This window comes from Tachypleus tridentatus, chromosome 12, assembly GCF_004210375.1.
Source record: "Tachypleus tridentatus isolate NWPU-2018 chromosome 12, ASM421037v1, whole genome shotgun sequence".
Lineage (NCBI taxonomy): Eukaryota > Metazoa > Arthropoda > Merostomata > Xiphosura > Limulidae > Tachypleus > Tachypleus tridentatus.
In genome coordinates, this window is record NC_134836.1 from 90,185,722 (window position 1) to 90,213,034 (window position 27,313).

The window sequence follows — 27,313 nt, forward strand, 5'->3', positions numbered from 1 at the left end:
GTCTTTAACCTCTATAATTTAATATTTTAATTTTATATAAATTCAAGTATCACATAAAAAGTCCAAAACATGTACTGTAACTTACTAAAGTCAATCAGAAATCGGCCATAACCCAATCTTTGGTACTGTGGCATAGTCATGATACACGAAACATTATACTTTTGTTGATAATATTTCTCCTGAAATTCACAGGCAGAAACAAAAATAAAATACTAATTCATATTAAACCAACATTGTTGTTTTTATTAACAAATTTCAATACATACTTACATGTATATGTATACACACACACAAACATATTAGCTGTTTTTTTTTTAAAAAAGTCTTATTTAAACTGATATTGTAAGGTCTATTTGACAGTGATCAATTCAAATACCTTTGTATGTTGAAAATAAGGAAGCTGAAGTTAACACAATATCATGAAATAGTAGTAATATGACAAGAGACAATTATGTATGAACAACCATGTAGTTCAAGCTTATAAACCTTTATTATGGACAAACTAATATATACTAAAACCTTTTAACATAACAGTCTAATTGCATTTTTCTATGAAAGTGGCAATGATTGTTATCTTGTTGGTAAGTGTTTAATAAGTAACAAACTTTCAGTATTGAAATTGTTCTAGTACTAACAAAGATGACAAAAATGTATATGCTAAAAGAAATTATATCATTTGTTCCTAACAGCAAGAAGCAAATGAACATACACATTTTATATGAATGTTTTATTAAAAAGATCTTAAGAACTAATATCTTGATTAACCCATTTAAATGTCTAAAGCTTTCAAAATTAAAATTCTATAATACTCAAGTAAAATATTTAAACAGACAAATCTTAAAGTATTCATAGTTTAAGATTATTCATAAATAAGTAATTGATTATACAACTAAAGAATAAACCAAACCACAAAAATGACTACATGTGATAATATCTCACATGGCTTTAAAAACAGCTACTGCATGCCAAATTTAAAATTAAATATCACTGTGACAAACTTGTACTTTGTTGTTCTTTAGTAGTAAAGCTATAGTTACTAATTAGCAGATATATATTGTTTTAAGGCTGTCATAATTAAAAGTTGTCCCCTTTTCATTATCTGGTAAAATGACAGAAGAAACAAAAACCTACAGTCTCATCAAAAGAACGCTGTCTTATAAACATAGGATTTGTATGTATTAACATTTTAAAAAGCTTTAACTAGAGCACAGTTTTCACAAAAAATTGGAGCATTTTCATACAATACCAATGTTAATGTTTAAAATGTTCAAGTATCAATTAATAATTTTTTGTATGAGAAACACATTGACTAAAATTCATTAAAAAAATTATAATTAAATGAAAAAAAAAAAAAACATTGTAAATAGTTCTGTAACCTATCAAGTAAAATCATTAATAAAAATCATTACCACACAAATTAAAAAATATAACAAATACTACCTTGGAGAAGTATCCCACAAAATGGCATCCTTTTTCATCATTTTTTGTCAGAACATAAAACAGAAATGGCTCAACATCATAATACAGAGTTTTATGATCCAAGAAGAGTTTGGCAAGTAAACAGAGGTTCTGACAATAGATTCTGTTGATATTACCATCTACTTCAAAGACAGATAGGTCATCTTTTCTATAGATTTCATTACCAGGAGGACATGTCCACAAACATTTTCTCTGTTAAGTAAGGAAACAAAGGTGAGTCTATTTATTATTAAACCTTCTCTTTAATTTTTAGGTATTAAATAAAAAAGAAATAAATATCTAAAGTCATTACTCAAAGAGCCACCTCTTTAGCTTATCATTTTTTCATACAGTCTAAAATATATCTCAATGATTAATCTAAACCAGGGGTGAGCAATGTATTTTCCAATGTGGCTAATGAAAACATTGGTCATGCTATCCAGAAAAAAAAATGTTAGTTTAATCAAAATAATTGCATTTCAAGTGTCCTTCAATGTGAAAATTGATGGGAGTTTTCATCAACAATTTTCATGAAATTTAGCTTAATATCTATGCTCAATGAGAATCTTAGGTCCACCTCTAAATTTATGTCAGTAAGCTGAGACCTGAATCTAGACTTGAGAAAATCTAGCGTAGAAAATGTTGACTCACATACTCATATGGATCCAAATATGGAAAATAATTTTGAAATTGCTATTTTTAAATTTGGAAGACTCTCATTTATCAGAATAGTGAGCCACATCTCTCTGATAGAATGTTTCTGTTTACCTTTTATGTGTTCTACACTTTACAAGGTAAGCATCTCATCTTCAAATCCACACTTATCCAAACATAAAACAGATGTAATTTCCTCACTGAAATTTCCTAAGTCAAATTGAAATGGATCATGCAAAAATTCAAATATTTAAATTCGGAGAAACATAATTCAAATTTTTGAGATAGATTTTTGATCCAGTTTACACAGATATCATCTTTAGCATTAATGAAATCACAGTCATTATTTTATAGAAAACTATTCAACTTTGTAAAATGTGCCAAATCATTCTTTTGTAATTGTTCTGCAAGGAGGTTTAGCTTTAATTGAAATTCATGAATAGACTGTGATTGCTTGCTTATTATTTTACCTCTTCCCTGAAGCTTCATATTCAAATTCAAGTGAGCCACCATGTCACACAAAAAGTGCTAATTACACTGCATGACAAAGTTTCAATTTCAGGGAAATTTTCAATCTTATCTTTCTCAACAAGACACTCTTTTATTTGAGGAAATAAGGAAGTAAATCATTCTAAGACTTTCTCTACTTAACCATCTTACATTTGCAAAATCAGTAAGTTCATCAAAAGTACTGTCACTGCATTTTTTCAAAGACTCAACAAACTGTCAATGGATGAGAGAGCTTCCATTTCTAATATAATTCACAATTTTTACAACAATGTCCATCAAATTTTTCAATTCATTACTTTTAGACATATGAGCACATAAATTTTCCTGATGCAAAATGCAATGGAAAAATGGCAGCATGGACTTCACATTTTCAATTAAATGCTACTTCAAAAGAGAAACAAATCCTAATTTCACCCCACTCATGGCGAGAGTACCATCTGTTGTGACAGAAACCAGTTTTTTAAAATCTAGATTGAATTATTTTGACACTTTAAGCAATTGTTCGAAAATGTGTTTTACACATGCTCAATCTCATAATCCACAAAGGCCAAGGATTTCTTCCCTCACTTGAACATCTGAAGTTACATATTGAACCCAAAATATCAACTGTGCAGTGTCATTAACATTTGTTGACTCATCCAGTGCTAAAGAAAAATACAAAGTCTTTTAGTTGTTCAAGCAACTGATTTTCTATGTCTTTTGCTAATTCTAGCATTCTGTAGACAATTGTTCTTCAACTTAATTGAAAGTTATTTACCTTTTGAAGAATATCATCTTTTATTTTTGAATCATAATTCTCCAACAGAGTTTCAATGACCACAATCAATATTTCTTTTACTAGTTTAGCATCAGAAAATGATTTCTTTTTTTGAGGTAGAATCCAAGCTACTTTATAGCTAGCTAAAGTAACTAGTTCTATTAATGATAAAAATCTTTTTAGGCCTTCCTTTTGTTCATGAAGTTGTGCTTTCAGATGGCTAATTTCATTCATACAAATTTTGCTATCAACTGGAAATTTTACATTAAATTCATTGTGAAAATTGTTAAAGTGTTGCATACTTTATTATTCTTAAAAACTTTGTTACATAAAAGACACTAACTTATTATTTGCTTCAATCACTGCAAATTTCAACTTTCATTAAATTCTCCTTTCATGTTTTTCCAGTCACATTCCATGATCTTTTCGGCAGTAATTCCAGAATCAATTAAATTGTCTTTATTTTCTGAGTGTCCACCATCATCTGGATTCTTTCATTTTCAAGTTATCCACTTATCCATATCATGGGATTAAAAACAAAATATATTTAAACAATTAAAAAATGTGCAATAAAAATGTTTGCAAGCACAAGCAAAACAATGCACACTTGATAACAAACATCTAAACCAGACTGATGTTACGAAATGGGCAGAGTCTGTGGCAGCCATGAAACGCACAACATTAACAATAACGTGAGGCAGTGCAGTTGCTGATTACCAATCTTGAGAAAAGAAAGAAATATATGATGGAAAAAGTTGATTCCTAAACTCAAGCTGGTCATAATTGTGCTATCCATTAGATATGGAGCTGCCCAACCATGATCAAAACAATATACATAAAAAAAAAATTGAACTGAAAAAACAAAGTACTATTACTACTAACAATGATGATCAGATTTACACTACACAAACTGGACTGGATACTCCAGCCATTTTGGTAGATTTTACACCAATGATTTACTCTAAACATTAGATGTTTTCAGCTGTGCAGGAACCAATTAGTTTCAAGTGTGAACTGCATTTAAGTCACACACTGTTAAAGACTATCTGTTATATAATAGTAGTGGTTCCCAATCTTTCTTATGCCCTGCACCTCTAAAAAAATTTTAATATGTTTTTGCACACCTCACAGTAATTATTTATTTAAGAATAAAGGTGAAGGTGGCCAAAACCAATTTTATAATTAGTTTTTAATGATATGTAAACAAAACCAAAACATTTGGAAAAGAAAAAATATTACAACAAACTAACAGTTGCATAAACCCTACATGGCCTACAAAAAATAAATTTTCATCCATGCATGAAATAAAATCCAGCACCCCCTGGAACGCTATCTCGCACTCCTGGTTTGGAACCACTGTATTATAGTCTTATTATGACAAACAGATCACACTATTGTTAAAAACAATATCTGCTTTTTAATATAGTGGGGAGTTTCCTAAACGTTATGAAATGTGATTATTAAATAAACTTGTTCTACATTATATTAACAAAGAATATTATACATTAATCACAAAAATTTACTTTTCACACATTTAGTTAATGTGATGTAATTCACCTGGAGTTTACAATAATTTTCTACACTGAAATAATTTATTTTTTCTTTGACATATATGTATATGTGTCAATATGCATGCACACACACACTTTTCCATTTCTCCCCAGTCTGCAAAAAAATCCCTATCCTGACACCAGAAGTTAGTGTGAAAAAAGAACCGATGAAGAAAATATACAATAGATAAGTTTCTTTACAAGGTTAGAGAAAAATTTACCAAAAACAAAGGTCAACAAATAAAAAAAAAGATTTTGTTCTTTCAAGTACTGTACATATCCGATGTTTCTTATTGATCTCATATTCATACACCAATAATGTGGTCTTAAAAACATTTCAAAAAATTAAAAGTTAAATATGAAATAGCAACCTTAATTTTTTGTTTACACTTTATTATCATCTTTATCATCTGTTTTTTAATATAAATCTCAAAAATAAAATGTTAACACTTTCCAGCAGTACAACTATTCCAGATGGCTCACACAACTAGTTAAGTTCAAAGAGTTATTTGGTTCCATGAACATGAGAAACCAGTTTCCTTGAGAAAAAAGTTAACAAAACATGCTGAATCTGCAGCATCAAAGGTTAAGCCATTTGTTTTCCAATCTTGTAGTATTAATACATTAAACCAACTATAATTTTAAAAATAAAATAAAAAATTCACTCACTCTGTGTCTCTGTAGAATATTTTTGCTTTTCAAGTACTTAAGGCAGAATTCACAAATGAAAAGCTTAGGTAATCTGAAAAGTTAATTCACATATATTAGCCAAAATACTGAGAAAGAAAAGAGGCTGTTTATGAAGCAAATGTTCCTAAAGAAAAAATACAAGTTTCCATGGATTAAATAGATGTTCTTAGAACATTGTAAATAAACAAGGAACAGATAACATTTTCATACACCTTAAACTCCATTTAATTAATTCTTTTATTAAGTTTTGTTAGAAATATCTAGAAAACATTGAAATATTCAAAATTTTTGTTTTAGATTCTTAACAAAGAGTTAAGAAGTTAAAAGCTTCAAGTTATAAAATGTTTTAAAATTAGTACAAGTTTCAAATATTGGTTCTAAACAGTACAGCAGTAACAAAAACTGTGTAACTGCATCAACTAATATGATGTTAAAAAAATGTAGTTTTACTTAGCATATTCTTGTGGGAAAGGAGATGAATACCACGTCTGAATGTCAAAGCAACCAAATTCAATGGAACTTGGGTAGTGGGTTGGAGCATCTGCAGGTAATGTTTCATGTCCCAAAGCCTAGAATATTATAAAGACATTCACCTGAGAAAAATAATACCTTTTTACAAGATGTTAATATACATGTGTAATACATTTTGGCAATGCTGAAAATCTCCTTAAAGAAATAGAGATACCTTTATCGTGACCATTTTCTCCAAGTTAACAGTAATTCTTTATGTACCATTCCAACTGAACAGCAAATAAATACAAAAAAATAACAAAACTCTTCAAGGTTTTCAAAAAAAGAGAGAGGGGAATTGGTACTCCCACTTGAAGTATAAAACAACTGAAAGTCACCAACAGGTGTGGCACTTGAAATTCTTTTAGACAGAATTAGGGTAAAATAACGTACAAAACCTTCTTTTTTCATTTCCTACATATATGTGTACCATAAATATTAAGCATGGGGACACATACACACCCTATTCAATTTTATTACTCATTGGGATCTGTACCAGCCTACCCTCAAACTGAAATTCTTTTAGGAAGAATTACGATGAATTAATCTGAGGCTTTGGGCATGGTGAAATACATCAATAGAAAGGGTTTGACCTCCAGATTCCAAAACTGTAATTATATCTCAAATTAATCAAGAGATAATGAAGCTATGAGCTAAAAGTTTGTAACTGGAAAAACAACAAACCAAAAGACCAGGATCTGATGTATGAGTCAAGGATAAATACAAACCAGTACAGAGTTCTTGGAAGTAACAATAGTATTTCACTCATTGTAATTAAATAAATAAGATATTCAAGCAAAATGAGAGTACAAACGTGAATCACGAGAACAAATACAGTTATGTTATTGAGCATTTTAAATGTAAAGTTTTGTCAGCTTTAAATTATAGCCAAGAGAATATGACATTACCTTCATTTTTTTTTTAATTCATCATTTAACCAGTTCAGTAACATAGCCCACACTCTAATAACCTTCATACCTTTCTCATTTCACCACATTATAAACTAGTTTTTGCATCTTTGTTCTCATAAAGATAACAGGTATACATCCTTAACTGATGATTGGTTGGTTAGTTGGTTGATTTAGTGTTTTATGGCACAAAGCAGCTAGGCTATCTGCATCAAATTAACTGACAGAAATAACAAATTTGTAAAATCATATAAACTATTTCTAGCATATTTCCTCAAAAAATTTTCAGAATCTGAGAAGTATTAAACATAATTAAAATTATAAATCTCTTAATTTGGAGTTTTATTTAAAAGCTATTTGCTATAAGGAAATTAAAAATCCATATCCATGAAAAAATAATTTTATGGGATAAGTCATTAAAATAGAAAATAAGAAGAAAAATCTGTTAAAAGACTTAAGCAAATACACTTAAAAATTATGAGGGTTTTAGTCTTCAAATCAATTTCTCCATATTCATGAACACTGAGCTTCTCTCAGAAGCTGCAACTTTCTACTTTAATTGTTTATAACACAGAAATACAGATATAATCCTCCAATTATCTCCAAAAGTAAATGACATTTTCAAAAGACCGGGTTAATCAGTTTTATAACTACTGAATGTCAAAGCCATGTTTAGGCTATTTTATATGAATGTCATATAAGGCACTTCTTAACTAAACTTTTTCCTTGACAAATGTCTTTGACTTACTTGTAATGAAATTTGTTGTGCTTTTCTGAAAAGATTAAGATCCTTTTCTGTTACTCCTGTAGGTAAATGTTGTTTATGTTGTCCTGTAGCGCCACCTGTCAAACAAAATGCTGGACATTTAAACTTCATGGAATTATTTCAATGCTTATTATATTTCGTGACAAGCTTAACACGAACATCACTTAACACAATTATTTAGAATAATTATGTAATACTTTTTTAATAAAGAAAAAAAAATTATAAGTGATTTCTAAATATTGCATATTAGCAAACTGCTCACATTTATACATTCCTAATGCTATTTCAAAAATCAATGTGGCAATAATTTTGTAAAATGATTAGAAGGCAGAGTCTGTTATTCTGGTGTTGAAACAAAGAATCATAAAGATTTTTATTTCATCACTGTAAAACATACTGATTTGTTCCTGTCCATCCAGACTTTGTGGACAGGATATCACAAGATTCAATGGAACCACACACAAAGTTCCAGACTTGATTAGCTTTAGGTCATAGCTTAAAGGTAACGGTCAAAATGGGGTATATAAAGGTTTCATAATATGGACTTGTTTTTCTAGTTTCTGAAATTACAAAATATTTATAAAAGTAATTTTATCAGTGTACTTCATCAGGAAAGCAAAAGAAAAACTCTTGTAAAAAATAATGAACTATTTTACAACATACTTGTAAATGTGATGTGGTGATATTTTAGAAGTACGCCTTTGAAAACTCACATATCATTCTTTTCTAAAATAAATAAATATCAATGGTTTGTTTTATTGAATTTCATGTAAAGCTACTTAAAGACTATCTGCACTAGCCGTTCCAGCTTTTAACTGACTGACAGATAGCTAGCTAGTCAACAGTAGTAACAGACAACTCTTGCATTAGCTCTGTCAGACCAATTAATGGGATTTGATCTCTACAGTACACAAATTTCTGAGCACTATTTTTGGTGGAAAAGGAGTGCAATTCACAGAACCTCAGATCAACCATCCTACACACTAACTAGCAACTGGCTAATGGCAGACACACCTTGGAAACAGATATCAGTCGACTTGCTTTAAATTATCTAAGAAACTTGATCTTCTAATATAAAAGGCTGTTACCTAGAAACAAAATTTACAAACTACTGTTTTTGATTTCAGTTGCACATAACATATTATTCATTTTTTTGTGGGTGGGGAAAAGGACAAGTTTTAACACCATTAAATTAAAAATAAAAAGGATATGGGACAAAAATTTTAGAAGCTTGTTTTGAAATCATACTTGTATTAATCTGTTCTGTCGACAAAAACAAGTCTTTTATCATGGGAGGGTTGTCTAAGAAGTGTGTTAATGTTTTACAGACTTCATATATCATTACTTCTACTCAACAAAATCTGACAGGCTTTATGAAGAGAATATGTGAAAACTACAAATAGCCTATTCTGGTCAATTTACTGCTTAGCAAAAAATTGAAAACAATTTTACCAATACTTTATGCCACATACATTAAAGAAAACAAAACAAAAGTTTGATTAAAAAAAACGTGTATTATGAGAATAAATGCAAAATGTATATTAGGATTTACAAGGAAAAATAAACAACAGAACAATTATCAATAGACAGTGATAAGACTGGTTTGGTTTTGGATTTTACACAAAGTTACTGGAGAGCTCTTTGCATTAGCTACTCCCAATTTAGAGGAAGAAGTTAATACCACCCACTGCCAACTCTTGAGTTACTAATGATAAAACATGTGCACGATTTAATACTATAAATGGAACAGTATCATTTCACTTGTCAATCACAACAATTTCACTCCTATCATGGAATATTTTAATTTAATGATCACTTATCAATGGGATTTGAAGTTAAAATAATGATTACGTTTTTTCTTTTCTTTAAAGAGCGAATAAATTAAAAACTTTTTTCTGATTCTGAATTAATGCAAAAGTCACTGATACAACATTTCCACCAAACTTTATCATACCAAAAGAAAGCGGCCATCAAAAAAAGTCCAAATACACACACAAATTACTTTCATAAGAGAAACCTTTGAACTTTGTATGTGGTCCACATATAAACAACATATTTGAGCCAGTTTTATAATACAGAATTAATATCTTCTTTTGTTACTCCCTCTTGTAAAAAATGATTTTCAAGAAATTATTTTCTACACAACTAGTATTACAAGTTTCTTTGTATATACACACACACATATATCATGGGAGATCACAACATTAATCGAAGTTTATTGTTTCTAACATTTTACCCAGAATAATTCAGTCATCTCTACCAGTGACTTACTATCCACCCTTCAATCTATCAGTCCATCTGTCAGATATTAATATACTATCCTAGAGCCTGTTAAAAATGACAGGGCTCATGCTTCCACCCTCACTCCACAGTATACCTTAACCTCACATTTCATAGGTAATTGAAAGAATTAAACTTTGTAAAACCAAGCTTAATTAATAGACAGAAAAGTGCAGTTGAGGCAGCCAAATATCGATAAATTCCTTTGCGAGCCAATCAAAATTAAGATGATTCATGAAATTAATTCATAGTATACTCATAGAATAATTATTAGTAAAAATTGGTTAGATTAATAATTTATAATATACAGAAAACCCAGTGCTTTTAGGTAACCTTACATTCTAACAATGGCTTTTACAGGTTTTTTAATAACAAAAGTATAACATCATATTGTTGTTAGTCTGTGCACTGAAACTATAAAATGAAATGTATACACAATAAAACAGGAAAAATATTTGATTTCTTAATTTAGTCTACATTGATTAAAGAGGTTTATATTATTATTATTATTATAAATGTTACTTATGTAACAGAATACAGTTTAATTCAGGTACAATTTAAGTTTAAAACTGGATCACACTTTTAATTTTTATAGTACATTTTATGCACTTGGTTCTAGGTTAAGTGATCCCACACTATGTTTTTAGGCTTATCATACGAACACTCACTACACTTATAAGGTTTCATTTTGGCTTTTATTACTCTTCATTATGTCAATTTGTGCTCTTAGCATACTTATGTATTTAAAATATCAGTTCACAAACAGAACACTCTGTTTCAACACTAAAGTATAAAAAAGGGGATCTGGGATATACTTTACTAATTTATAATAGGTGAAAAATACATTTACTAGTGACATGAAAAAATTTGAGTTCATTTGTTGTTAAGCCTAAAACTAAACAATGGGCTATCTACATTGTGCTCACCAAGAGTACTAAAACCCAGTTTTACAGTCATAAGCCTTCAGACTTGCCACTGTATCACTGAGGGATAGTATAAAAATATAATCTAATGGCTTGTTTCACCAAATAAGTGTAATAGGCAATTTATCGATCAAAAATTTTGTAACAAACTCCCCCCCCCACATTCCTATTTATAATTTTATTTGTTGTATGAGGTTTAAGCTACTTTACTAAAGCTGTCTTGTAAAGATACAATGGTCTAGTTGGTATCTTGTATATTGTTTTTAAGGTTAGCAATGGTGTATAAAAATCTGGTCAAATGTCTCGTTACATACGTCTGTAATACGTTATAAACGACCACACTAATAAAAATATACAAAATGAAATATGGGATAACTGGCATTCACAAACAAGTTTCTGGAAAATAAACTTGAAATGAGTAATGCATTTTTGCTTAATAACCACACTTTATTGCTGAAAACGTAACGTAAACAAATCCCAAAGTAATCAGTGATGTCGAGAAACCCACTTGTTGAGAAATTTATATGCAAAAACGGCTCGTTTGGGTTGAGAAAATATTTTACATAGAAGAGCAAACAACGTTTCGGCCTTCTTCGGTCATCGTCAGGTTCACAGAGAAAGAGGTAACTGACCGGAAGCTGACCACATGTTTGAAAGGGGTTGTGTGACTGAGTGTCGGAATGTAGAGGGCGGTATTAGATGTTTGAATATATAACTTTATTTATTTTATTATATTAATATAGGTATAAAGGCGTTCCTTTATATAGGTTTATTTTGGGTTTAAGTTGTTGTATAAGTAAGGCTTACGCATGTAAACAAACGCAAAATTAAAGAAGCCTTACTTAAACTTAAACCCAAAATAAACCAATATAAAGGAACGCTTTTATACCTATATTAATATAATAAAATAAATAAAATTATATATTCAAACATCTAATACCGCCCTCTACATTCCGACACTCAGTTACACAACCCCTTTCAAACATGTGGTCAGCTTCCGGTCAGTTACTCTTTTCTTTGTGAACCTGACGATGACCGAAGAAGGTCGAAACGTTGTTCGCTCTTCTATGTAAAATATCTTCTCAACCCAAACGAGCCGTTTTTGCATATAAAAATCCCAAAGTACATATTTAGAAAAGATCTAATTAAATGTGAAATAAGAATGAAAACTGGAGTTCAGAAAATATTCCAACATGCTACAGCTGTACAATACAAAATAGATCTGTGAATATGACTGAATACAATACACTAATTTTTCGAAAACTATTTGTAAAGCGAAGAAAAATAAAAAAAAAATTATGAATGAATGTTCAAGTTTTGATGCATTAGCGAAAATAAAAATACTGTCCGTAAACTCTTAACAGTAATATACCAATAATGGACGGTTAGATACATGCGTATAATATTTTCATAGAGACATTGGGTAACCTCAATTTGGCTAATTAGCACACAGATGGTTGTTGGGATTGAATTCAATAGGGAAAGAAATACATAAAGTGTCATAAAATACGACAGCGAGTGGCCTAGATGAAGTTGTATGGCGCCGATACACTTGCACACGATGCTCACGAAAATAAAACTGTGCATGGGTGCGGTAAAAAACGACTCACTGAACATGGAGAACTGGGAACCACATCACGAGTTAGAATATATATATATATATATATTTTTTTTTTGAAAGATTTAGCCCTGGTATCGTTCAAGCTGGAATTAACCAATCAACGAGTGACAGATGAAACGGAACTAATAGTTTCTTTTCTTTCACTCCAAATGACGAGTTTGCTTGGAATTATATGCTAATCATTTGGAAAACTGTCATTAAGAATACTAAACAAATTCTGGCATTAAAAAGTAATAATCTCCTACTGGAAAGAATTGAGAATCATCAAATGCTATATAAGTATATAGCAAATAAAAGTATAGTGGAAAAGCAGAAAGCATTTGAAATGTGGATATACCGAAGACTTGGAAGAGTGTCTTGGTCACATAAAAATAAATGGAGATATTTTAAAAAACATTATATATAAAAACAGAACTCGTGGATATCACAAAGAAAATAAAACAGTATACTTTGGGCAACGAAAAGGGGAAGTAAAGAGAACCGGAAAACGACAAAAAGTAAAATGGAAGGATAATAACAAACAGTGGACGGGATTTACGATCTCATATTGCTCAAGATGGGTTTAATTAAGCCACACAGTGTTGGCAGTTCAGTCCAGTCAACCTCTGTAACGGAGACGTCACAAAATGAATGAATGTATTAAAGACGACCACACTGCACGATCTGAAAACAACAACAGGCAGTCCTCAACAGTTGTGGCACTTACAATTCATTCAGGCAGTATTAGAGCAAGTTAATGTTCGAGATTTTTTCCATTATTTTTATTAGCCATATTTTTGTGCGCCAGCAGTACTAAGCGTAGGGCGCGCTTGTGTCCGATTCGATTTTATCAGGACGTCTACCAGTCTAACTTCAAACTGAAATTTTTTTACGCAAAATTAGGGTGAATTAAACTACGAAACCTTTGGCTTGGTCAATTACATCAACTGAAAGGTTTTGTTCTCCTGAGTCCAAAACTGTTATCAGATTTCAAATCGGTTAAAAGATGATGGAGTTAAGAGCTAGAAGTTTGTGCTTGAAAAACTCAAAGCCATTCTATGAGCCGATATGCTGCAGCTAAAAATGACATACGAACATGAGTCGTATTTCGAAAGATGTTTACATTTCATATTACTGACGGCATAGTACGAGTGTTGAATAAAATGAAATTTGGCGAAATATTCTGCACTATAGAACATATTAAATTATACAATTATCAACAGAGTCTATATGGAGTTCCATCAAATATTTCAAAGCCATTTATGCATCAATTTATTTGCCGGTCCGTAAATTTTCTGTTTAAGGGAGGTCCCCTATAGTCATCAGAGTTAAACACACACAATCACTGAACATAACTGTTAATCCCACTGTTTAATACTGGGATACTCCATTTATTTTACATGGAAAATGAGTAGTTTTAACTAATTAGCTATTGTCAATTATTTATATAAAGTGTTGTTAAAACTACTCAATGCAATGAATTTATGTGGATCATACCGGTAATGAATGGTATAAAAATAACACTTTGAGAGTTAATAACTCAGATGCTATTACTATACACAGAAAAGCTCTCCGCAACAAATACCTCGTAAATCAAGAAAGGTATGGCAGTTGCAAATCGTTATAACCTATCCATATGAAAATTGGTAAGCAACTAAAGATTTACAATGGCTATAAAAACACAGTATACAACATATATTAACGGAAGAGGCATGCTGTTTTTAATGCGTTTTGTTTGTTTATAATGATGTGCCCACCACGAATATGGAAAACCTGGTTTGTAGCGTTATAAACTGTTCTACAGATTTACCGCTGCGCCACTGGAGGGTTTTTATGCGCGAAACTCTTTATGAGGATCTGTGAGGATTAGGCTTGCTGCTCCCATCTCTTCCTCACATAAGTTTGTTTGGAATTTCGCGCAAAGTTACACGTAGGCTATCTGCGCTAGCCGTCTCTAATTTTGCAGTGTAAGACTGGAGGGAAGGCAACTAGCCATCACCACCCACCGCCAACTCTTGAGCTACTCTTTTACCAACGAATTGTGGGATTGACCGTCACATTATGATGTCTCCACGGCTGAAAGGGCGAGTATGTTTCGTGCGACCGGGATTCGAACCTCCGACCCTCAGATTACGAGTCGAGTGCCTTATCCACCTAGCCATGCCAGGCCCCTCCCCCTTACATAAAGGTGCTCCACAGAACTGCGTGAAAAGTCGCTTGGTAAACTTCACGCGTCTATTAACATCTGTCATGATATGGAACAGTCCAATGTCCCAGATTTGGCATACACAGCAGCATCTGTCCAGTAAACTTGACAATTCAAAAGAAGTGGCAACAAAACAGATGGTAAAACAAACACAACGTGTTGAGAGCGTGAGTGTGTGCATTTGGAAGATGAGAAATAAGAAAAGTTAGGCTTGTTGCACGAGGCATGATGATGACAGCTTCCAGTCTTGCTACACTCCAACACACATCTCTGTCTAATACGAAGGATATAATTATTTTCGAGTACAAGCTCTGTTCAGTGCAGTTCTTCTGCGTTATATTTTCACTGCATATAATTAATTATATGTTAAAAGGAACGGTTAATGCACAAACTCACTGGAATCTTGCAACAGTTTTTGTTTTAGCACTTACAAGTTCGTAAACTTACTACAAACCCATAGGGGCATCGTGGGCGTTATTGTTACAGTAAAGACACATCAAGCTATTTGCTCTGTCCACCGAAGGGAATCTAACTCCTGATTTTAGTGTTGTAAATCCATAGACTTACCGCTGTTCCTGCGGAGGACAAATGGCGATAGATAAATAACTCATTCATCTTAATTCTATTTTCACCAGCGTTGCTCGTTCCACGTAATATACCACTTTGTAGCCCCTGTGAAAGGAAAGCTAATGCTCGAAAATTAGCTTTAAGATAAATATACAAATGGATAATGCTTGTTAGCATAGAGAGATATTCTACATAAATTGAAATGAAAATTAGCTGTGAATGACTCCTCGGCAAATATTGAAAAATAAATCAAAGGCAACTCTAGAACCATGGCAGAAAATAATGTTAATAGTAACAGTATTCAACTTATGTTTGTGTTTGTTTTTGAATTTCGCGCTAAGATACACAAGAGCTATTTGCGCTTCTATCTTATGAAACAATACATTATATTATTTGTAAGTAAGGAGGTAGCCCAGATATATTTAAAATCAGCTGTACTCACTACCAGGCCCATTTTTAGTTTTGCTGTAACCGGAAGTTAGTATTAATTATAAAGTTTAGAAGCTCTTTGTGAGAACGAGATATCACATATACTTCTAATTACAATATATGTGGTATTATGTGGATTCATTAGCTTCCCGTTAAAAAGTTTCAAAATAATTTAAGGTCAATTTTGAGTTTAATCAAGTATCGTTTACACCATGTACTAGAAAATTTGTCGGTAATCACATTCATATATTTTCCCAGCCATTAAACTCATAAGTCTAAATGTATACTCCAAACATACATTGTGTTGCAGGGCTGATAAGACCACATACAGCCATTCCTAATTTTGAGCTACTATCTAGACTGATGACAGCCAGTCAGCAGCACACCAATATCCCCACTCTAACAATGCATTAACAGCTTAAAGTGCTGATTGGTTTGATTTGTTTTGAATTTTGCGCAAAGCTTCACGAGACCTATCAGCGTTAGCCGTCCCTAATTTAGTACTGAAAGACTAGAAGAAAGACAGCTAGTCATCACCACCCACCGCTAACTCTTGGGCTACTTTTTTTTTTTTTAAATCAACGAATAGTGAGATTGACCGTCATATTATAACGTCCCCATGTTTGGTGTGATGGAGACTGAGGTGCCGAAAAAATTTAATATTATCACACGAATATGAACCGTTAATTCCGAAATCCGAGCTCCATCACAGGTCAACTCGCACCCGGTACAAGCACACACACAAAATGGTGATTTAACTGTGACTGGATCATTTTATTTACAATAAATGTTAAAACTATACGTATCAAACACAATTATGGAGAATACTTATTTATGTGTCACATTCCAAATGTTTTACTTTACTGGCTATCCCTACTTCCTCAAATCTCTGTTTTAAGACTTAATTTAAATCGCGATTTCACTTAATGGAGTTAATTTTAATTTTAAAAATGACTTTTACATAATATATATTCTTTTTCTATATATAACAATTAGTGTATTTTCGTGTACAAATTTAGTTTTATATTTATAGGGGAGTTTCAGTTCGGTCAAAACTCGCAAAAAAGAAAACTTTATTAAACATTTCATACAGAATATTCTTAGATCACAGTATACGAATTGTCCATCTTATATGACTTATTTATAATAATTTTGCATATTAAAAATCAAAACATATTATCCCAAAATATAAACAGTCATGTGAAAGGTAGAAACAAAGCAAGCTTTTTACAGGTGGCGTTGCATGAAAGCACTATGTTAATTAAGAAATAAATTAAAACAATGGGTAATTATTCATGCATCAAGTAAGGGGGGGGGGGAAATCTTAGTTTACATTTTATTCACGTACTCGGATAACATACTTGGAAAAATATAATAAATTAAAATATAATTAAAAATCTACAACTAACTTTAATTTTTAATGCCTTTGACCGTTAACCCCAGTAGCCAGTTTAGAGAACACCTTTAGGTTACAGAATGTTTTATTCTGTCAGCATTAACCTTTTGCGCCTCTAAGAGACCCTCACAAAAAGAGTCCACTCATGTCCCGGGGAGTACCAACGGTGTAAGCAGCTAGTATCCACAACCGATAATCGTAGCTTCCAAACATTAATCTGTTAAATCTAACCATATTAATTCCAAGGTCATCTCTCACCTGCTTACCAACTAAGCTCCCCCCCCATGTGTGTGTGTGTGATCTCAACAGGCAGCTTTTATCATTGTAATGTTTTATAAATTGTATTCTAATCTACAATGACTGAAAAAGTGTTTAATAATTCTCAAGTCTTATAAAACAATGTTTGCAAGCCATGGCATGACCGGGTGGTTAAGGCATTCACCTCGTGAACTGAGGGTTGCGGGTTCGAATTACCGTCCCACCTAACATGTTCGCCCTTTCAGCCGGGAGGCGTTATAATGTTACGGTCAGTCCCACTATTCGTCGGTAAAAGAGTAGCATAATAGTTGGCGATGAGTGATGACGAGCTGCCTTCCCTCTAGTCTTACATTGCTAAATTAGGGACGGTTAGCGCAGATAACCCCCCTGTGTAGCTTTGCACAAAATTAAAAAACAAACAACGTTTGTATATCAAACATTGTGCGATAGTTGAATACTGTAAAAATATATTGAAGTAACTGCAATATGTGTATAAAGTTAAGACGTACTTGTGTGTATACATATATGTATGTGTGTGTATACGCTGAGACATATTTGCTAATACTAATTATTATTGCACTCCTCATTTCCTCAACAAAACACACACAGATCAGTTAACTGCAAGCAGTTTTTACCTTTATTACTAATTGTATGTTGTTGTGGTTAGAGGTTTATTTTTTAGTAACTTTACCAGAATATCAAAAATCCTCGAACGTTCACAAACTATTATGAAGCATGCAATACCATGCATTCTGTATTTTGTAAACTTCCACTACACGTTTAAATAAATACATTACCATCAATGTTTTCTTCAGTAATAAATGGCTTATTAACTCGGATTTCTTGACGAACCAGATGTGAATAAACGGTTTCTATGCGCACAAACGGGTTGCCATGGTGACTAATTTGATGCTGGAGTTCGCTCAAGTTGGTTAAATCATGTTTGTTTGTAGTTAAGCGCAAACCCACACAATAGGTTATCTGTACTCTACCCACCACGGGCATCAAAACCCAGTTTCCAGCATTGCAAGTCCACATACGTGTCGCTGTGCCACTGGGGAATTTGTAAAATCAAACAGGACGTATTAGCGATATAAAAATCACCTCCGACAAAGATACGTTACTGTGTACAAGACACTTGTGGGAATTTCCATAACGAAATACCTTATACTATAACTAAACCACTTTAATTCTTTTATCGACGTCTTCGGAGTTTAAAGAGTTCTACTATAACTAGTCTGAGTTATCAGGTCGGTACAAAAACAAGTCGGTGTACTTCAAAATCTTCACGCGTGGTTCTTGTAAACAAACCTAAAACTATTTCCTTTTATATAGCAAATTGAGTCCCTTCATTTTATACACACAAAGGACCCTGCAATGTAGTACTGGTATCTTGTTTCGTAATCAAACAAGATTTTTAACAAGTTGATCGTATATTTAATATTATATACACGTTCTTTGCGACAATCGACCCTTGTCTTTTCTCCCACGTTACCTTCCAGTTTCAAAAACTGCATTACGAGGTCGAAAATAAGTATTATAATATCAAGTTTGCGATCATTAGTAAGAAGAAAAATGAATACAATGCTGGGGAAATTACGTGGCCTGCGTTTAATATTTCACACATAAATTAGGCAAAAGAAAAAAAAATCGGTACAAGGAAAACCATACGTGATATATGTTGTCGCTCTGTAAATTAACGAGGCCTATAGTTAAACAAAGTATAACACATCATATGAATGTGTGTATGTGTGTGTGCTAGCCAACTGAAAGCCAGCCAAATATGCTTCACGTTTTTAACACACCGGAAATCGTCTTTTTTTAAGCGACTCACCGTTGCTGCATAATACTGTTTACCCACACACATACATACATACACTGCACCTTGGGTAAGCTAATATTACTACCTTTACAAACAATACACGTAGTAACATTATTGTTTTCCGTAAAAAAACCCATTATGGTGACGTGTCATTATTCCGATAAATGTATACTTCAACATTAATCATAATTTAACAACTGATAATTCAGATTGCACTAGACTATGAACATTAGATGTATATTTGTAAATTCTAGAACCTATTAATAAAATAATTAGCAGACTCAATCTATTATTTGTAGATTGTTTTGAATAATTAATTCTTATAAAGTTGCCAACAATTCTAATATTACTTATTTGAAGTAATAAAACATTAACGGAATAATTTAAAAAAGTGTAACAAAATATATACATTTTATCTTCATTGCAGTACAATATTAATATGCATTAGTCAATGTCTTCCAAGCAATTACCCTTTTCTATAAAATTATTAATTTTTTCAATTTATTAACATCCCCTTTTGTTGTTTCGCCTGTTTCAAACAACCCAAAACTTACAGCTAAACTGCCTAATGTGGTCACAAAAAATATGTCATTACCATGGCAACTCAGACAGAACAATCAGTAAATAGGATGCTGCACTGGATTGGTAAAATATTAATTCCCTGCACAAACTTCTATTTTACCTTGTCACAACCTGCAAGAGTGATAGCTTTTGTAATTTATTAATAAGCAACTGAGTTATCAAGTTTCATCAAATAAACTCAATCTATAAAAATTGAGTTTTCAAAAATCTACAAATAAGAATGTTTTGCCACTGTTACCAGTTCATTTTTTTAAAACATCTAATATAGTAAGTACTGATTTATACAGTTTAACCTCTAGGTTAGAATTAAGAATACTACACAAACCAAATCTTTATAAACCTACAAGCACAAACCTAAACAACCTTCAATCTACAGAAATAAATATTTATTTATTTATTCATGTTATAGAATACTCTTTTCATGTTTGTTTTAGTACAAAGACCTATTGAGCTATCTGTTGTGTTCACCACAGGGTATCAAGCCCTGGGTTTTAGCTCAGGAAGTTTGTAAACATACCATTAACACATTGAAAGACAAATACTGCTTACAAACACACATTAATGAGTGACTATACAAATTTCAACAGTATTATTTAGATCAGGGGTTCCCAACCGGTGGGTCGCGACCCCCCAAGGGGTCGCAAAGCCTTGGCAGGGGAGTCGCGTAGCCTTATTAGAAGTAGCTTGGGATAACATTAATTTTATTTCATCAATTACATTTTCATGTTGCGAGTGCCAAAAGGTTGGGAACCCCTGATTTAGATAATAAACTACTGAGAGAAAAATGTGTCATGATCTCTAAACTGTCTCCCGCTGGTACAGAGGTAAACCTACAGATTTACAATGCTAAAATCAGGGGTTCTATTCCTCTTGGTGGACTCAGCAGATAGCCTGATGTGGCTTTACTATAAGAAAACGCACTCCTAACTACTTGTTTTTATAATCTGACATTTAATAGTAACACTATTTTTTGTTATAAATTTTATGACCTAAAATGCGTATCAACTAGACCAAGGCTGAATTAACTGTTTTAAAAAAGACCAAATCAACTTATTTTGTGAAATTTTTTCCTTTGGTTCCAATGCCAAATGATTATATTTCTCAATGATTATATTTCAACTGCAAAATTACAGTGTATGTAATTTTTGACAAATACCCAAATGGAATTCAGAAATGACAGTTTAGCAGAGTAATACTTCAATCCTCTGCTGTTCTGGGGTATGACCATTTCAGGATTCAATTCATTAAAAGAACCAAATATTGTTACATAAGTGCCTTACTTTTCCCAGAACTGGCTTGGGAAAAGTTATCCTGTATGTTCCTTTTACTTTCAAAATTTATATTATACTTATGCTAAGCCTCTTAAGATTAGCTACTTCTTTAGAAAAGCATTAACTGCTTGATGTCACTTTCAGGAAGACTCCACATTGCAAACATATAATGGAACATACATCACTTTTACACATCTAATGTTAATGATCTAAAGAAAGGTTTAACTAATATAAAATAGGTTTTCAGCTTAATAAAGTTACTATATTTTTGTAAACCAATACTGATAACTGTTTTCTAACAAGACACAATATTTAATTACAGTGTTAGGCCCTCAACCCTTCACACAATGAAATATTTATACCTTGCAATCATTTCTCACCTCCCTTATTTTTATTGGCAAATTACTTTCAACATGAGCTTCTATTTGTGAAGTGTAGTGTGGCTTAAAAAAATCTAACCAAAATGAAAAAATTATGCAAAAAAAAAAAAAAAATCGAGCTACTTTATAATAAGTAGTGTGCAATCCCTCCAAAAAAACAGGTCACAAAAAGAAACAACCAAAAACTCTTATTACAGTTGTAAAATTAAGTACAACTTTCTTTAAAATATAGTACTCTTATTTAGCATATTACAAAGGAGAAGAATTTACTTGAAAATTTCCTGTTGTTCCTTTTCTTTGATGATGATGGAGTTAATGAATCACATTCTCTTTCTTCTTGAGAGGAGGCAACACTCTTTGAGGTTTGGTTATCACGAGACACAGAATATGATGATGATGTAAAGGTTTTGTCTTGTGTTGTATATAATGTAGAGGTCAGTGATGTCTGTGAATATGTTACTCTTGTACAAGTAAGTTTGAGAGCATCAGAAACTACAGATGATGAGGGCATCCACCCTGACTGCTGTGCAGTTTGTGAAGCTGTTAGTGGGCAATATTGAGTCATCAGACCCCCTAGAAACCTGTTGCATGTGGTAAAACTCATGTGGCTGATTATTCTCTTCATCAATTTCTACAGTCTCCTCTGTTGTGGCATTAGCCAGTTTCCGAGATTCTACTTCATCTTCTATCAAACTTTTGTGTCTTTTTCTTTTGTTAAGGGCAAATCCATCAATTTTTGCACACTCATGAGTATCACTAGCTTTGTAAAGATGTGAAAGACCATCAAACAAACCCTTTCCCTGTCCAGTGCTTGTAGCTCTGAGGGAAGAAGTTTTAAGAACAGATGTATGTGAATGAGTAGATGCAATACAAGATGAAGATGAACAGTTTGATTTGAAGAATAATGATGATGTGTTGAAAATAGAAGTTTGATGGATGCATGACGATTCTGTTAAACTGACCGTGCATTCAGTTAATTGTTTGGATTCCATGTTTTCCCCACCCTCACTCAGCTGCAATTCCTCAGAAGAATTAAAATCACCACTTACTCCTTGCCTTATATCAGATACAACCGAGGTAAGTGGCGTTGCTAAGGAGCTCAAAGCAACCCGGGATTTACGCTTATTTGTCGGGGTGAAAAACTTTGTCAGTCCATCAATCAATCCTTTGGTTTTGTTTGAGAGTGAGAATGTTTCAAATAAACCAGGAATGATAGCTTGAGACTGATCTTCCAACAATTCCAGCTTGTGTTCTAAAGTTCCTTCTTCAGCAAGATTAGAATGTGAAAATGTTGATGGTACAGTTATTCTATTTTTATCAACTTGCCCTACTTGCGATGTAATATTTTTCTTTGTCCTTCTTATTCTGCTTTGTTTTGACAATTGACTTCCTGATCTCTTCCTGTGTAAACAAACAAAATAAAACTTTATAAATTTCTAAATTGTCAGCATTTTTAAATCTGTACAATACAAAATACACACATATGAAAAAAAAAACAACAAAAAACATACACACACAAAAACAATACAAATTTATCTAAACATTTTAAGGTGACTTAAGATTTTGCCACCTGTCCAGGAAACTTTTCAAACAGGCTCAACATCATCAATTTGGACCACTGAAACATAAAAATCCTGACCTGCCCTTTGATAATTTGGATACAATTTTTATTAATGAAAGTATATAATGTTTTTTTTATAACTAAATTCCACATATAGTTCAGTTTAAACTCAATTTTTTATATGAAGTTATTTTGATTTCAAAGTACTTAGGTTCAAGAATAATAATTAATGTTATTTTTATGTTCACATTATATTAAGCCTAATTTATTTTAGCATTCAGTAATGTTATTGAGGGTTCCTGAACATTAAAGACTATAAACAGAATTTTACCACTTTTTTAAATTCAACGCATTTCCAGAATAATCTCAATACGGCTGCTCCAATGGAAAAAAAAGCAAAAATGATAATTCACTACACTGAGTCAGTTTAACCTTGCAACAATTCATTCCTTATAGGGAGAGGAATTTAAATTTAAATGCAACTTAGCTTAGAATACCTTTGTGTTTAATAATGTTACATTTTCTTTGTTTTTCAATTCATAACTATATTTGTTGCCGATAGCAGCTATGTACAAATAGTTTTACTCAAAATTCAAAATTGAACAAATATATGAAACACATTTTTCATTACATCAAAATACAGTACTATTTTTAACACAACACTGCAATTAAACTCAAATGTATATTTAATATTCTGAGTTACCATCATTGAATTAATCACTTATTACCCATTTATTGTAAAAATGAAAATGGTTGGAACTTTAGACCCATGAAAATTAGAGCACTGGTAGCAATTAAATGCAAAATGTGTTTCACATTAAATTTAAATCAATATTTGTAATAATGTGTGAAAAAAGGAATTTGAAAAATTAACCTACTCTAAATTTTGCTTTGCTCCATGCTATTACAACACAGAACAAATAGTTGTTTACAATAACAGTTGTCCGTGCAAAGTATCATAAAAGCTATTTAATGGTGTCATTGTTTTCACTTTATGGGTTCTTACAAAATTATGTTAGTGAACATTCAGACCACTTAACACCATCACATTCTACTGTTAAAAAATTACAAATGTCTTCTTCATTCCAGCAAAGTTGTATAAAAGCTTTCTGTTTTCACTTTATAATATCTGTGATACATCAACAGAACTTCTAGTAGTTTTCTTCTTACATTTGCACTTAGTAAAAATATAAGTACATGTAACAATAATATCATCACATCTAAACAGAATAATGATTTGAAAGATACTAAATGAAAATAGTGGATTAATTTACATCACATTAACATTAATTTTGTATCTTCCATTAGAAAATAACATCGTTTAAATGCTAATGACTGAACAGGTAATATGAATTAAGCTTTGTTTTTCTAAACTCGTACCATCTGAATTACGTACAACTGTACGTGCAGACTGATGTTAATAAAGTTGTTAGAAATAAAAGAAATGTTCAAAACAGATGAAATCACATACAATCAATCATTCTATGACTTGATATTTTACATTCTAAAGAAAGCACAGATTAAGTTTTTTGAATTATGCTTGACTTGGGGTATGTATTTAACCACTAAGCATAGTGTGCAGTTAATTGAAATTTATGGTTATGGCCACAATTAAACACAAATAGTTTTTTGGAGTTTTCCGAGCTAGAAAAAAGAAAACCAACTGAGAGTACAATGAACAGATGTATATGTTCCACCTCCTAACCTAATGAGGGGAGTAACTTCACAAATCAAGTATCTTGATTAAGTTTATTGATTACTTTCGTTAAAAGTATTTCACAATTACATCTGAAACAAATACTAAAATTTTTCAAATTGAATAATTTTTGTTTTTAGTATTAGTTGCATAATCAGACAGATTTTTCTAAAAAAATTGCATTTCATAATGTAGAAACACAATTTTCTGCACTTGCTAACGTTAATGGACATTAAGCACTCAATGCAAAATAATTACTTTGTGTAAGTTTCCAATAAAACATTTCTAAGAAAGTTTGAATTCTACCAAAAAACAATAATGTTTTTGTGTTCACAGTTTTTAAATATAAAACTGCACAAAAGTTATCTAAAACTCCAAAGTGTATATAAAAATATGTACAGTCACAAAAAGCAACCGGATAATTTATTGTGCACTTTGAAACCAAAATAACACAACTAACTATATTAGAAACTATATAATGAATACCAACAGTTTAGGTTGTTTATAAACTGAGTAAGAAAGTGTTACAGAAATCAACTTTTCAATAATTCTCTTGATCTATTTATATTCAACTAACGATTTTTTGTTTGTTTTTTTAGCACAAAGTTACACAGTGAACTATCTGTGCACTGTCCATCTTGGTGTATCAAACTGCAAATTTTAGAGAGTAAAGCCATGAGCTTATCACTGACACACTGGTAGGATGTTAACTAATGAAAGTTTATATTATTCAAGCAAAGCATTTTTAATGCTTGGAAGCACTCAATAACAGGTGAATATAGAGGAGCAAAGTGGTGTATCCTGGACACCAGAAAATGTAACACATAATCAACAGTAACAATTAAAAGTTCTGATGTTTTAACAATATAAATTGTACAAATGATTATTATTTTTTCTTACCTTTTGAGTTTCATATGCCTTTCATTTAAAGGTTTGTGTAAATCACAGTCTGAAGAAAGATTAGCCCTAGGAGGAAGGGGAAGATGAATAAATAAAACTGAAATTCCTAAACAATAATTTTGCACTCTGATAAAATGTTCAGACAGATTATTCATGATGAAACTTAGATGAATGGACAGCAACCATTATAGAAATACAAGAAGAGGATGACACTTTGAATGTCTTCCATCTTTCATCTTCAGGTGATTGTTGTCCATTCAGTTATGTTTCAGCAATTTTGCAAATTTTTTTAAACACCAGCAGAGATGACAACTATTTCAAATGACTGAGCATAATAATTGTAGACAGAACCCTTTATCATTTGTGGCTACTAGGCCTGACCAATGTCTCTAAGTTGTTTATTATTATTATATCTATTGTTGTTTACTACTGCTATAGACTGCTCATTTATGACTATGTTTTGCGTATTTCAAAAAATAAATAAAAAAAAATTCTTTTAAAATTATGTCTTTTATTTAGTTCAGAGTAACAAACATACTGGTAAAACAACACTGAACATGCACAAACAGTAAGCAGAAAAAGCATTTGTGTAAGGACTAGTTTATATCATGTTTATGACAATTATTGTAATAGTTTTGCAGCCTTTGCTTTCATGAGAATGTCTCTGGAAGGTTGGGAGTTATAACAACATTGTCCATTTGACTGCATACACATCTTGTGTGTTATAATACTGCTGAAAACTGAGGTGCCCAAGTTTGGTCTGAACCTGTTTTTGTTTTTAGTCACTAAACTAAATATCCTTTCACTGTCAGCATTAGAATGGAAGATTGTAAGAATTCCAAGCATAACCCTACACAGAATGTCATACTTCTGGTTGCCATTTCCATCCTTAACTGTAGACAGCTGAACCCGAAACTTGCCAACATTCAACTGAAGGACAGTTTCTGAGAAAGTATCAATTTAATAGTTCAAATATTGTCCTTCCAACTTGTCAATAATCTCGTGCTCATGTGTATTGACAAAAACAGGACACCTGTCTGTGAAGAAGCACAGAGAAGAGAAATCTTTGCTAATTTTAAGTTTTGGATCAGCAACCTCTGTGTGAATCAGAAGTTCATCATTTAGTGTTTCTTGACAGTGGTGTAGAAGTTGATCAGGTCCAGGTCCTTTTCATATTTAACAATGTATTCCTTGGCAGCATTTCCAATAGAAACTGCCTCATCACATTTGTGTAAGGATTCATTGTTGTAGTCAAGTTCAGTGATGTTGCCTTCAAGATATTCTGGCTTGATGTATCTGACAAGTATATTTTTAACTTGTGTAATCAGAGTTCTATGCATAATGTGTATGCAAGGTTCTTCTCTTTGCAATTTCAAATTGGCTTGCTCAAATAAAGGAATTGCAGACTGAAGAAAAAGACAAAGTAACAAGTTCATTTTGTTGTCCAAGAAAACTGTTAACTTTTCTAACTTGCTCTGCGCATAACTTTTCTTGGTTACTTCCTGCTAGCTTTCATTTTCTTCTTTTTTTCATTGATTGCATCTTCTTTAGTTCAAGGTCAGACTGTCTAAGCATATATTGAGCTATATCAAATGTTTCTTTGTCTGCTTTTGAAGACTGTTGTTTTGTGTCCCTGTGT

General features: G+C 31.8%; 1 protein-coding gene across 1 annotated transcript in view; it reads right to left on the reverse strand.

Annotated features, from left to right (window-relative positions):
* LOC143233960 (uncharacterized) overlaps positions 1-27,313 on the reverse strand; it is a 79,581-nt gene that overhangs the window by 11,716 nt on the left and 40,552 nt on the right. The window contains 8 exon segments of the mRNA XM_076470895.1: positions 86-179; positions 1,441-1,671; positions 5,599-5,671; positions 6,070-6,188; positions 7,786-7,880; positions 21,788-22,091; positions 22,093-22,918; positions 25,675-25,740. Of these exon segments, the coding sequence (XP_076327010.1) occupies positions 86-179; positions 1,441-1,671; positions 5,599-5,671; positions 6,070-6,188; positions 7,786-7,880; positions 21,788-22,091; positions 22,093-22,918; positions 25,675-25,740 (1,808 nt within the window).